The sequence below is a fragment of the Scyliorhinus torazame genome, chromosome 5 (genome assembly GCF_047496885.1).
Source record: "Scyliorhinus torazame isolate Kashiwa2021f chromosome 5, sScyTor2.1, whole genome shotgun sequence".
Taxonomy (NCBI): domain Eukaryota; kingdom Metazoa; phylum Chordata; class Chondrichthyes; order Carcharhiniformes; family Scyliorhinidae; genus Scyliorhinus; species Scyliorhinus torazame.
The window spans coordinates 190,308,401-190,321,075 of record NC_092711.1 but is presented as its reverse complement, the minus strand read 5'-3'; the positions used below and the strand labels follow the sequence as shown (position 1 = coordinate 190,321,075).

Below are 12,675 nucleotides of genomic sequence, written 5' to 3'. Positions count from 1 at the left end.
TTGTCCCGCTTCAGGATCAAGGAGATCCGTGCCCGGGACATCGTCGGGGGTAAAGCCCCCCCCTCCCTTGCCTCATTGAAGGTCCTAACTAACAGCGGGCCCAACAGGTCCATATATTTTTTTATAGAACTCGACCGGGAAACCGTCCGGCCCCGGTGCCTTCCCCGCCTGCATGCTTCCTATCCCTTTGATCAGCTCCTCCAGCCCAATCGGGGCCCCCAGTCTCGCTACCAGTCCCTCTTCCACCTTTGCAAACCTCAATTGGTCCAGGAAACGGCCCATCCCTCCCTCCTCCCGTGGGGGCTCGGATCGGTACAGTTCCTCGTAGAAGTCCCTGAAGACCCCATTGATGCCAACCCCACTCCGCACCACGCTCCCTCCCCTGTCCTTAACTCCCCCGATCTCCCTAGCTGCGTCCCGCTTCCGAAGCTGATGCGCCAGCATCCGGCTTGCCTTTTCCCCATACTCGTAGACCGCCCCCTGGGCCTTCCTCCACTGCACCTCCGCCTTCCTGGTGGTCACCAGGAACAATCCTTCCTCAGGTTCTTCCGCATACCTCCTGTCTACCCTCACCATCTCCCCCACCAGCCTCTCCCTCTCCCTCCGCTCCTTGTGGGCCCTGATGGAGATCAGCTCTCCCCTCACCACCGCCGCACCGCCTTCAGTGCCTCCCATACCATCCCCACTCGGACCTCCCCGTTGTCGTTGGTCTCCAATTACCTCTATACTTCCTCAGACCCGCTCACTCACCTCCTCGTCCATCAACAGCCCCACCTCCAAGCACCACAGCGGGTGCTGGTCCCTCTCCTCCCCCATCTCCAAGTCCACCCAATGCGGGGCGTGGTCCGAAATGGCAATTGCCGAGTACTCGGTATCCTCTACTCTCGCTATCAGCGCCCTACTCAAAATGAAAAAGTCGATTCGAGAATAAGCCTTATGGACATGTGAGAAGAATGAAAATTCCCTAGCCCCCGGCCTTGCAAATCTCCAAGGGTCCACCCCCCCCCCATTTGGTCCATAAATCCCCTCAACACTAGCTGCTGCCGGCTTCCTACCCGTCCTGGAGCGATCCAGTGCAGGATCCAACACCGTGTTAAAGTCTCCCCCCGTTATCAGGCCCCCCCACTTCCAAGTCTGGGATCCGACCCAACATACGCCGCATAAAACCCGCATCGTCCCAGTTCGGAGCATACACATTGACCAGTACCACCCTCTCTCCCTGCAACTTACCACTTGCCATTATGTACCTACCGCCATTATCTGCCACAATGCTCGACGCCTCGAATAACACCTTCTTTCCCACCAAGATCGCCACCCCTCGATTTTTGGCATCTAGCCCCGAGTGAAACACCTGACCTACCCACCCTTTCCTCAGTCTTACCTGTTCTGCCACCTTCAGGTGTGTCTCCTGGAGCATAACCACATCCGCCTTGAGCCCCTTCAGGTGCGCGAACACGCGGGCCCGCTTAACCGGCCCATTCAGTCCCCTTACATTCCAGGTTATCAGCCGGATCAGGGGGCTACCCACCCCCCTCCCCCGCCAACTAGCCATGACCCCTCCTCGGCCAGCCACGTACCCGGCCCGTTCCCCACAGCGGCCTACCCTCGTCTTGACCCACCCCACTCGCTCCAGCTCCTCCTTGATCTTAGCAGCAGCAACTCGATTCCCCCCCCCCCCCCCCACCCCGGCTAGGCCCATCCTAGCTGGTTTACTCCCCCCATTGCACTTCCGCAAGTCAGCTGACTCCTGCTGACCCCGGCCACTCCTGCCTCCCCTTCGACTCCTCCCATTGTGTGGCACACCCTCCTCTCCTGCTCCCCATTCACAGGCTCGCTTCCCCGCCCCGGTCCCGCCCCCCCCCCCCCCCCCCAGTCTTCGGCGTGGGAAAAAATCCCGCGCACTCCACCTACCAGGCCCCGCCACCAACCAAAACAGTGCCCAACCCGCCCCATCCACCCTCCCCAACCCGAAATAGAAAAACACAGAGAAAAAGAAACCCAAAACAATGCAAAGCCCCCCCCCCGCCCCCCCCCCCCCCCACCGAACCAAAAATAGGCGTAACATATCCACCGCAGTCCCCAATCACCCATCCCGACCCTCAGTCTGTGTCCAGCTTCTCGGCCTGAACAAAGGCCCACGCCTCCTCCGGAGACTCAAAATAATGGTGCCGGTCCTTGTAGGTAACCCACAGTCGCGCCGGCTGCAACATGCCAAACTTCACCCCCTTCCTGTGCAGCACCGCCTTCGCTCGATTGTACCCGGCCCTCCTCTTCGCCACCTCCGCACTCCAGTCCTGATATATCCGAACCTCCGCGTTCTCCCACCTGCTGCTCCTCCTTGGCCCACCTGAGCACACACTCCCGATCGACGAACCGATGGAACCACCGCACCAGCACTGCCCGCGGAGGCTCGTTAGCCTTGGGCCTCCTCGCCAACACTCTATGGGCCCCTTCCAGCTCCAGGGGCCCCTGGAAGGACCCCGCTCCCATCAGCGGGTTTAACATGGTGACCACATAGGCCCCACGTCCAGCCCCTCCGGGAGGCCCAGAATCCACAGATTCTTCCGCCTCGACCGATTCTCCATCTCCTCGAACCGCTCCTGCCATTTCTTGTGGAGCGCCTCATGCGCCTCCACCTTTACCGCCAGGACTAAGATCTCGTCCTCATTGTCAGAGATCTTTTGTTGAGCCTCTCGGATCGCCACCCCCTGGGCCGTCTGTGTCTCCAGCAGCTGATCAATAGAAGCCTTCATCGGCTCTAGCAGGTCCGTTTTAATCTCTCTGAGGCAGCGCTGGATACCCTCCTGTTGCTCCTCCGTTCACTGCCTCCACGCTGCCTGGTCTCCGCCCGTCGCCATTTTGTCCTTCCCTCCCTTCTTCTGGTCCACCACCACCTTTTTTGTCACCCCGCTCCTAGTTAAAGCCATATACTGACGGGGAGCTATTATTAACTCCTTCCCACACCGGGAAACGTCGAAAAAGTGCCTTTGGGGGCCCTGAAAAGAGCCCAAAATTCCGTTTTTGCGGGAGCTGCCGAATGTGCGACTTAGCTCCGCATAGCCGCAACCGAAAGTCTCGAGAGGGAATCCTTTTGGCAGTGTTCGCTTCACCAATCTGCCCCAAAATGTCTGTGGAAACTCCTGAAAAAGGTCTAAGAGTCCGTTCCAGACGGGAGCTGCCGAATGTGCGACCTACTCCTCCATGGCTGCCACCGGAAGCCTCGTCCCCGCTTCTTCAGTGGCCTTGGTGAGATCTTTTCACAGTTGTTCCCTCTGCTGTTAGAATTCACTTTTGATAAAGGCCCTCAGGTCAGTTTGCAGCTTTAAGCTTGCCCTTCTCCCGCCTGCATGCTGGAAGAGGCCCTGTTTATCCTGTTGCAGCCAAATCCTTTACTGTTTCTGCCGGGTCTGGTAGCCAAAAGACATAACATTCCTGGGGGACACTGTCAGGGGAATGTTGCAGTCTTCTTGCCACACTGGGAAATGTCAAACAAATGCCGTGGGGGCCCTGTAAAAGAGCCCAAAAGTCCGTTCCAAGCGGGAGCTGCCGAATATGCGACCTAGCTCTGCATAGCCGCACCCGGAAGTCAACAGTTCAATCTCTGCCTGCAACAGTAGTAGACTCGCCAACACTAAGGGCATTCAAACGGTCATTAGATAGACGGATGGACGATAAGGGAATAGTGTAGATGGGCTTTAGAGTGGTTTCACAGGTCGGCGCAACATCGAGGGCCGACGGGCCTGTACTGCGCTGTAATGTTCTATCTATCTTCATGAGACAAACCCTTCACCTCTGGAATCAATCTTGTGAACATCCTCTGAAGTCCCTCCAATGCAACTACATCCCTCCTCCAGGAAGGGGAGCAAAACTGTACACAGTACTCCAGGTGCGGTCTCACCAATGCCTTGTACAGTTTCAGCAACCCTTCCCTACTTTTATACTCTATTCCTTTAGCCATAAATGCCAAAATGTGCCTTCTTTATTACATACTTTACCTGCGCACTAGTTTTCTGCGATTCATGCATTAGGACATCCAGATCTCTCTGCACCGAAGCACAGTGAAGTTTCTCTCCATTTAGACCATAAATTGCATTTCCATTTTTCCAACCAAAGTGGATAACCTCACACTTAGTCACGTTTAACTCCATCTGCCAAATTTTGGCCCACTCACCTAACCTATCCAGATCCATTTGAAAATTTCTTATTTCCTTATTACAATTTACTACCCCACATATTTTTGTGTCATTTGCAAATTTAGCTATCGTAATTTCTATCCCTCCATCCAAGTCATCAAGTCATTAATACTGTAAATAGTTGAGGCATTAGTGCCAATCCCTGTGGCACCCCACTAGTTACATCTTGCCAACCAGAAAAAGACCCATTTATCTCGACTCTCTGCCTTCTGCGGTTTGTCAGTCCTCTTTCCAAGCTAATAAATTACCTCTAATCCCATGTGATCTAATCTTTTGTGTGGTACCTTATCAAATGTCTTCTGAAAGTCCAGATAGATTACATCTACAGTATTCCCATTATCCACTTGGCTTGTTACATCTTTGAAGAACGTTAGCAAATTAGCCAAACACGATGGCGGCATGGTGGAACATTGGTTAGCATTGCTGCCTCACAACTTCAAGGAGTCTGGTTCAATTTCAGTCTTGGGTGACTGTGTGGAGTTTGCACATTCTCCCTGTGTCTGCGTGAGTATCCTCCGGGTGCTCCAGTTTCCTCCCACAGTCCAACGATGTGCAGGTTAGGTAGATTGGCCATACTAAATTGCCCCTTATGTGTTCAGGGATGTATCGGTTAGGTTAAGGGGCTATAGGAATAGGGCAGAGAAGTGGGTTTGGGTGGAGTGTTCTTTCATAGGATCGGTGGGCAGAATTACCGCCTTCTGCACTGTAGGGATTTTATGATATGATTCTATGATCCACCCTTCATAAAACCATGCTGACTCTGATGGGTTGAGTTTTGTCTTTCCAAATGTCCTGTTATAACATCCTTAATAATGGATTCTACCAATTTCCCAATTACAGACTAACTCCGAGGGTTATGAATCCTTGGAATTCTCTATCCCAGAGGGCTGTGGAAGCTCAGTAATTATCTAAGTTTAAAGCAGAGATTGATAGAATTCTGATGAACAATAACAAAAGGTTATGGGGATAATGAGGGTAAAAGTGTCTGAACAGCCATGGTTGTCTTAAATGGTGGAGCAGCTTGGGCTGAATGATTCCTATATTCTGTCAACCAGTTGGCAGGTTCCCTGAAGGACATTAGTGAACCAGTTGGGTTTTTACAACACTCCAGCAGCTTTCATGATCACATTTTACTCGTGCAGATGCCATAAATTACCAGATTAATTCAGCTCAATTTCACAACCTGCCTTTGTGTTTTTGTGGGTTCTATCTCACTCCTTTTTTTCTGCTTTAAATCAATTTCACAGGGTATCGGGCGAGGATTTGTCGGGAAACTCAGACCTAACATCGCCTCAGGATCTGCTGAAGTTTCTCAATTTATTGTAACCTGATTATCATTGGATTTTGAACATGGAAGGAAAAAGCACCGTTCACAGTGGGGAGAAACCGTACACGTGTTGTGTGTGGACGAGCCTTCAGCCAATCATCTTACCTGTTGAAACACCAGCGCAGTCGCACTTAGAAGCATCAAGGGAAATGGGAAGGGATTTATTTACCCATTCTCGCTAGAAATGTATTGGTGGAGTCACACTAGGGAAAGGCCGTTCACTGCTCCAAGTGTGGAAAGGGATTCACTCAGTTGTCCACCCCACTGAAACAGTAGGTGAGCTCATTCTTGAGAGAGACTGTTTTTATGCTCTGTATATAAATGGTTTCGCTGATTCATTTGTCCTACTGAAACACCAGTGAATTAACGCTGGAGAGAGGCTGTTCACCTACACTGTGTGAGAAGTGACTCACTGAGTCATCCCACCTGGTGAAACACCAGCGAGTTCACAAGTTAATGCCAGCAGGTTCCAAATCACTCGGGTGAAAGCCATTTTGCAGCCTGAATCAATGTTGCTTATTATAGTAAATTAACATGGTGACTGAACAGGTAGATGAGGGTAGAGCAGTTGATGTGGTGTATATGGATTTCAGCAAAGCGTTTGATAAGGTTCCCCACGGTAGGCTATTGCAGAAAATACGGAGGCTGGGGATTGAGGGTGATTTAGAGATGTGGATCAGAAATTGGCTAGCTGAAAGAAGACAGAGGGTGGTGGTTGATGGGAAATGTTCAGAATGGAGTACAGTCACAAGTGGAGGACCACAAGGATCTGTTCTGGGGCCGTTGCTGTTTGTCATTTTTATCAATGACCTAGAGGAAGGCGCAGAAGGGTGGGTGAGTAAATTTGTAGACGATACTAAAGTCGGTGGTGTTGTCGATAGTGTGGAAGGATGTAGCAGGTTACAGAGGGATATAGATAAGATGCAGAGCTGGGCTGAGAGGTGGCAAATGGAGTTTAATGTAGAGAAGTGTGAGGTGATTCACTTTGGAAGGAATAACAGGAATGCGGAATATTTGGCTAATGGTAAAGTTCTTGAAAGTGTGGATGAGCAGAGGGATCTAGGTGTCCATGTACATAGATCCCTGAAAGTTGCCACCCAGGTTGATAGGGTTGTGAAGAAGGCCTATGGAGTGTTGGCCTTTATTGGTAGAGGGATTGAGTTCCGGAGTCGGGAGGTCATGTTGCAGCTGTACAGAACTCTGGTACGGCCGCATTTGGAGTATTGCGTACAGTTCTGGTCACTGCATTATAGGAAGGACGTGGAGGCTTTGGAGCGGGTGCAGAGGAGATTTACCAGGATGTTGCCTGGTATGGAGGGAAAATCTTATGAGGAAAGGCTGATGGACTTGAGGTTGTTTTCGTTGGAGAGAAGAAGGTTAAGAGGAGACTTAATAGAGGCATACAAAATGATCAGGGGGTTGGATAGGGTGGACAGTGAGAGCCTTCTCCCGTGGATGGAAATGGCTGGCACGAGGGGACATAACTTTAAACTGAGGGGTAATAGATATAGGACAGAGGTCAGAGGTAGGTTCTTTACGCAAAGAGTAGTGAGGCCGTGGAATGCCCTACCTGCTACAGTAGTGAACTCGCCAACATTGAGGGCATTTAAAAGTTTATTGGATAAACATATGGATGATAATGGCATAGTGTAGGTTAGATGGCTTTTGTTTCGGTGCAACATCGTGGGCCGAAGGGCCTGTACTGCGCTGTATTGTTCTATGTTCTATGGTCACAAACCATTTTAAATTAATCTACAAGACATTGTAAGATCAAAGCCTTATCAGAAACCAGCCAGATTAATCAAATAAAGAGCCTTAATTGTGAGACAATTAAAGAGTAAGCTTTTAATTGATAGATGTATTACTAAGATTGGTAATGTAAATTGTAACACAAAATCTGTTGTGTTTTATGCTTTACAATAACTTAAAATCAAGTGCACTAGTCATAAATCATGGGAAATGTAAAATGGTATTTTTCCGGCAGACTAGAAATATACGGTGGAACTCTGGGAACCTGCCTTGACAGCTACATTCAGTTGGGTAAACCTTTATTCGAACTGGCTGATCTTTCAGTTAATCTCTGTATTAAAACATCAGGAGATGCTGGAAGATGTCAGCTGAAAATTAGATATTGACAGACAGTTACATTTAATTATTGTTCGACACTTAGGAGATAGCATTGTTTAAAGGTTAAGATGACATGCATCATTAGCTAAAACATAGAGACATAGAGTATATGAGTAGGAGGGGACTATTCGGCCCTTGGAGCCTGTTCCGCCATTCATTATCATGGCTGATCATCCAACTAATCCCGCTTTCTCCCATATCCTTTGTCCTAACTGCTACATCTAACTGCTTCTTGAAAACATACAATGTTTGGGCCTCAACTGTTAAGTAATGGGTTAAGAGACATTGCAATTAGTTGTCTCATTTATGTTAAGTATCCATTAATTGACACATGTAAAGGGGCTTCAGGTGACCTCTGTCAGGTGGTGTGTTAAGAGTTTTGTGCAGAGGCTGTGGAAGTGAAATAAAGGGTGTTTGGCGAAAAGGAACAAGAACTTTAGACTCTTCATATCACAGCAACTAAAACGGCTAACATCAACTACTTCCAGTGGTAATGAATTCCACAAGCTCACCACTCTCTGGGTGAAGAAAATTCTCCTCATCTCTGACCTAAATTGTCTATTCCGTATACTTGGACTGTGACCCCCTGGTTCTGGACACAGCCACCATTGGGAACATCCTCCTGCCACTCCCCTGTTCGAATTTTATAGGTTATGAGATCGCCCTCATTCTTCAGCGAATACAATTCAAACCGATTCAATCTCTCCTCATACATCAGACCTGCCATCCCAGGAATCAGTCTGGTAAATCTTCTCTCCTCTCCCTCTATAGCTAGGACATCTTTCCTTTGATAAGGAGACCAAAACTGCACACAATATTCCAGGTGTGGTCTCACAAGGCCCTGTATAAATACATCCCTACTCCTGTACTCGAATCCTCACACAATGAAGGCCAGCATTTGTCTTCTTTACTGCCTGCTGTACCTGCATGCCTACCCTCAATGATTGATGTACGAGGACACCGAGGTGTCGTTGCACATTCCTCTCCCTGAATTTATGGCCGTTCAGATAATAGTCTGCCTTCTCGTTTTGCTGCCAAAGTGGATAATCTCACATTTGTCCAAATTATTCCGCATCTGTCATTCATTTGCCCAATCGCTGAACTTATCGAAATCACACTGAACGATCTCTGCAACCTCTTCATAGTTCACCCTCTCACCAAATTTGGATATATTACATTTTGTTCCCTCATCTAAATCATTAATACATATTGTAAATAGCTGGAGTCCCAGCACCAATCCCTGTCGTACCTTCCTAGTCACTGCCTGCAATTTGAAAAAGACCAGTTAATTCCTACTCATTGTTTCCTGTCTGTTAACCAGTTTTCTATCCATCTCAATACAATACCCCCAATCCCATGCGCTTTAATTTCACGTGCTAATCTCTTATGCAGGACTTGTCAAGCCTTCTGAAAGTCCAAATATGCCACATTCACTGGCTCCCCCTCACCTAAGGAAGGTTTTCAACGCCTTTTAAATGTAAAGGTTTCAAGAAGCTATTTTTGTTCATATGTTATCCACATTTTGAGATTATCACTTCACTTTTCAGCCTAAGCCATCGAGGGAGTTGTGAGAAGTCTGTTAATTTGTTAAAGTTCAGCTTTCTCCACTACTGTTCATTACTGTTAGTTGACATTTTGCTTTTGATCTTTCTAGCTTGTTATCTTTCTATATTCAGTGGTTAAATAAATCTTTTAAATTCACCATCTCAAGTGTTCATTCTTGGTTAAGTCCTGTAGAATATGGGGCTGGTTTAGCATAGGGCTAAATAGCTGCCTTTTAAAGCAGACCAAGGCAGGCCAGCAGCGCGGGTTCAATTCCCGTACCAGCCTCCCTGAACAGGCGCTGGAATGTTGTGACTAGGGGCTTTTCACAAGTAGGCTTCAAATGAAGTTACTGTGACAATAAGCGATTTTCATTTCATTTATTCGTTTCACATGAATTTATTTACAGTTGGGGATATATTACAAACAACCAGTACCCTATAAATTGACTAAATCAACATAAAGTGGCGACCATGACAAAGATATAGAAGGGATGGTCAAATGGGCAGATAAGTGGCAGATGGAATTTAACCTTGAAAAGTGTGAGGTTGGAAGGAGAAATTTGACAACAAAGTATTCAACGAAAGGCATGAAACTGGGAATTTCCGAGGAGCAAAGGGACCTTGGCGTGTTTGAACATAGATCTCTGAAGGCAGAAGGGCAGGTTAATAGGGTGGTTAAAAAGGCATATGGGACACTTGCCTTTATCAGTCGAGGCATAGATTGTGTGTGGGTGATGTGTAATAGTGACCGTTCACCTGCTCTGTGTGTGGGAAGAGATTTGATCGTCGTCATCCTCTTTGGAGGCACGGGTGAGTTCACAAGTGAGTACTAGTAAATGATTGAGTTTTGCTGTTAATCACACCCAGGACTGAACACTGTTCACTGAGGACTATCCTGTTGATGTTAATGAATTCCAGTCCAGTTATTTATGTCACTATTCACCCAAAAAGTCAAATAAATCAGTGGTGTGTTAAAAATACAGGCTGTTAAATCTTGTTAAAGTCCCTGACACAAGTTAATTCCTTTTGAAGGGCTCTCCCCTGTCACCTCCAACAAGTGTGAGGAGCTCATAGAACATGTGTGTCACTAAGATTAAGACAATCCAATCCAATCAACTGCCTCTGCTGCTTCCCTCCCTTCCACTCGCCCACCGGGACAAGCTGTTTCTTAAGTTCTCCTGCCTTAGGCCTGATCTCACATCTTTCTCCAGTTTCCCTGCTATCTCCCATCATGCCCTTTCAGTGCTCATCTTTCCAGGATACACACCTCTTGTTCCATCAATGCATTTTTGCAAAACTGCTGATTACCCAACTTCACCATGTTCACTGATATTGTTGTTTTTATAAATATTTTTATTGGTTTTCACATTGTTACATTTCAGTTTGAACGTTGAATTACAAGTGTATAGAATTTTACAAAAGCACTCAAGAAAAAAATTAAAACCCATCAAAGCACACACGAACGAGAATCGCTATACATCTTTACATTTGCCTGTTTCGTCTACCTTCAGTGGCTGTGGGCCCCATTTGGCCGGTCTGCCTCAGTTATCCTGCCGATTGTTGGCCCTAGCTTGTGTTTCTCCATGTGTTGCTGCTCCCTCTGGTCCTCCGTTTGCCCTTGGATCTGTCCCTGCGGCTGTGCCCTTTGCGTCTCATGGCCTTATGGGTTTTTGCCCCTTTCCCCTCCCCCCTGTCCTTCCCTTTCCTTTACGATGTGTGGCTCATCTTTGCCCCCAACCCGGTTCCCCCCTCCCACCCACTCTATTGACTGTTGGCTACAAACAGGTCTTGGAATAAGTTGGTGAATGGCTTCCACGTCTTGTGGAATCCTCTTCTGACCACCGGATGGTGAATTTGATTATCTCCAGTTGGAGAAATTCGATACGTCGGACAGCAAGTCTCTGTTTGGGTGTTGCTGCTGATCGCCAGCTGAGCAGGTTCTTCGGTGGGCGATTAGGAAGGCAAGGTTGTCGGCATCTCTCAACCTGAAGAATTCTGGCTGGTCTGATACCCTGAAGACAGCCACTTTTGGGTTAGGCTCCACCCTAATTCCATAATTGGACATTGCCTCAAAGAAGGCTGTCCAGAACCCAACAAGTCTAGGGCAGGCCCAGAACATGTGGGGTGTGGTTTGCCAGACAGCCCTGGCATGGTTCACATTTGTCCTCTGAGAAGAAACTGGTCATTCGGGTTCTGGTCAAGTGCGCTCTGTGCACCACTTTCAACTGCATTAGGCTTAGTCTTGCACATGTGGAAGTGGAGTTGGCCCTGTTCAGGGCTTTGCACAAGAATCCCCACCCTATTGCTATACCGAGTTCTTCCTCCCTTTTTTTTCCTTGTATCGTCCAGCGGGGAACACGTTCCCTTTAGCAGTCACCCATACAGGTCCCCACAGTTTCCCCTCCCTAAGTCGCCCCCGTCCAACAGCTCCTCTATTAGTGAGCATCCTGGCACCTGTAGGTATGTTGTTGTTTCTTTACAGAGGAAGTTTTTGATTTGTAAGGGTCGTAGTTCATTCCCTTTGGACAGTTGAAGCCTCTCCATCAGCTCCTCTAGCTTTGCTAGACTGTCGTCCGTGGGGAAGTCCCTAACTGTCAGTGTCCCCCCCCCCACCTGTCTCCACCTTTTACACATGACGTCCATTGTGGTTGGTGCGAACCTATGACTATTGCAGATGGAGGCCATGGTGGATATTTCGGTCAGGTCGAAGTGTTGTCTTAGCTGGTTCCATGTCTGGAGCATGGCTATTACCACTGGGCGTGTAGAGTGCTTGGCTGGCGGGGATGGGAGTGTTGCTGTGGCAAGTGCCTGGAGGGACGTCTCTATGCAGGAGTTCTCCATCCTTACCCTTTCTGTTTCTGGCTCTCCTTACTCATCCTCTCACTCATTCTGCTGTGGCCGGCCAGTGGTAGTGTTGCAGGTTTGGCAGGGCCAAACCTCCCATGCTTCTCTTTCTTTGCAGGACTTTCTTGAGAATTATTGTATTTTGCCCTCCCCACACAAATGCAACGATCAATTTGTCTATGATGTTAAAAAAGGTCTTGGAGATGTAGATCGGTATGGATCTGAACAGGAAGAAAAACCTGGATGTTCAGCTTGTTCGTCTGCACCCTCCCTGCCACGGCGAGTGGGATTGTGCCCCACCTCTGCTGCTCCTTCTTTACTTCCTCCTCCAGACCTCTCACGTTCCATTTGTGGAACTGTGTCGATTTGTGGAACTGTGGGCAATTTGGATCCCCAGGTAACAGAATTTGTTTGGGCTTGTTTAAACGGTAGGTTCTCCAGCTCTGCCCCTCTCCCTTGCGGTTCACTGGGAAGATTTCACCTTTGAGATTGAGGGTTGAGATTGTAGCCCGAGAAGTATCCAAACACTTTCAGGAGCTTCATGATCCCCTCTATGCTGCTTTGGGGTCCGAGACGTAGAGGGGCAGGTCATCCACATAGAGTGAGACTCCGTGCTCTCTGTCCCCTTACAATTTTATGC

At 48.4% G+C, this 12,675-nt stretch overlaps 1 protein-coding gene across 1 annotated transcript in view; it reads left to right on the top strand.

The window, feature by feature from the left end:
• Positions 1-9,351, top strand: part of LOC140418092 (uncharacterized) — a 164,123-nt gene extending 154,772 nt beyond the window's left edge. Inside the window, 1 exon segment of the mRNA XM_072501512.1 lies at positions 5,441-9,351. Coding sequence (XP_072357613.1) covers positions 5,441-5,519 — 79 coding nt within the window. The 3' untranslated portion in view covers positions 5,520-9,351.
• The last annotated feature ends 3,324 nt before the right edge of the window (positions 9,352-12,675 follow it).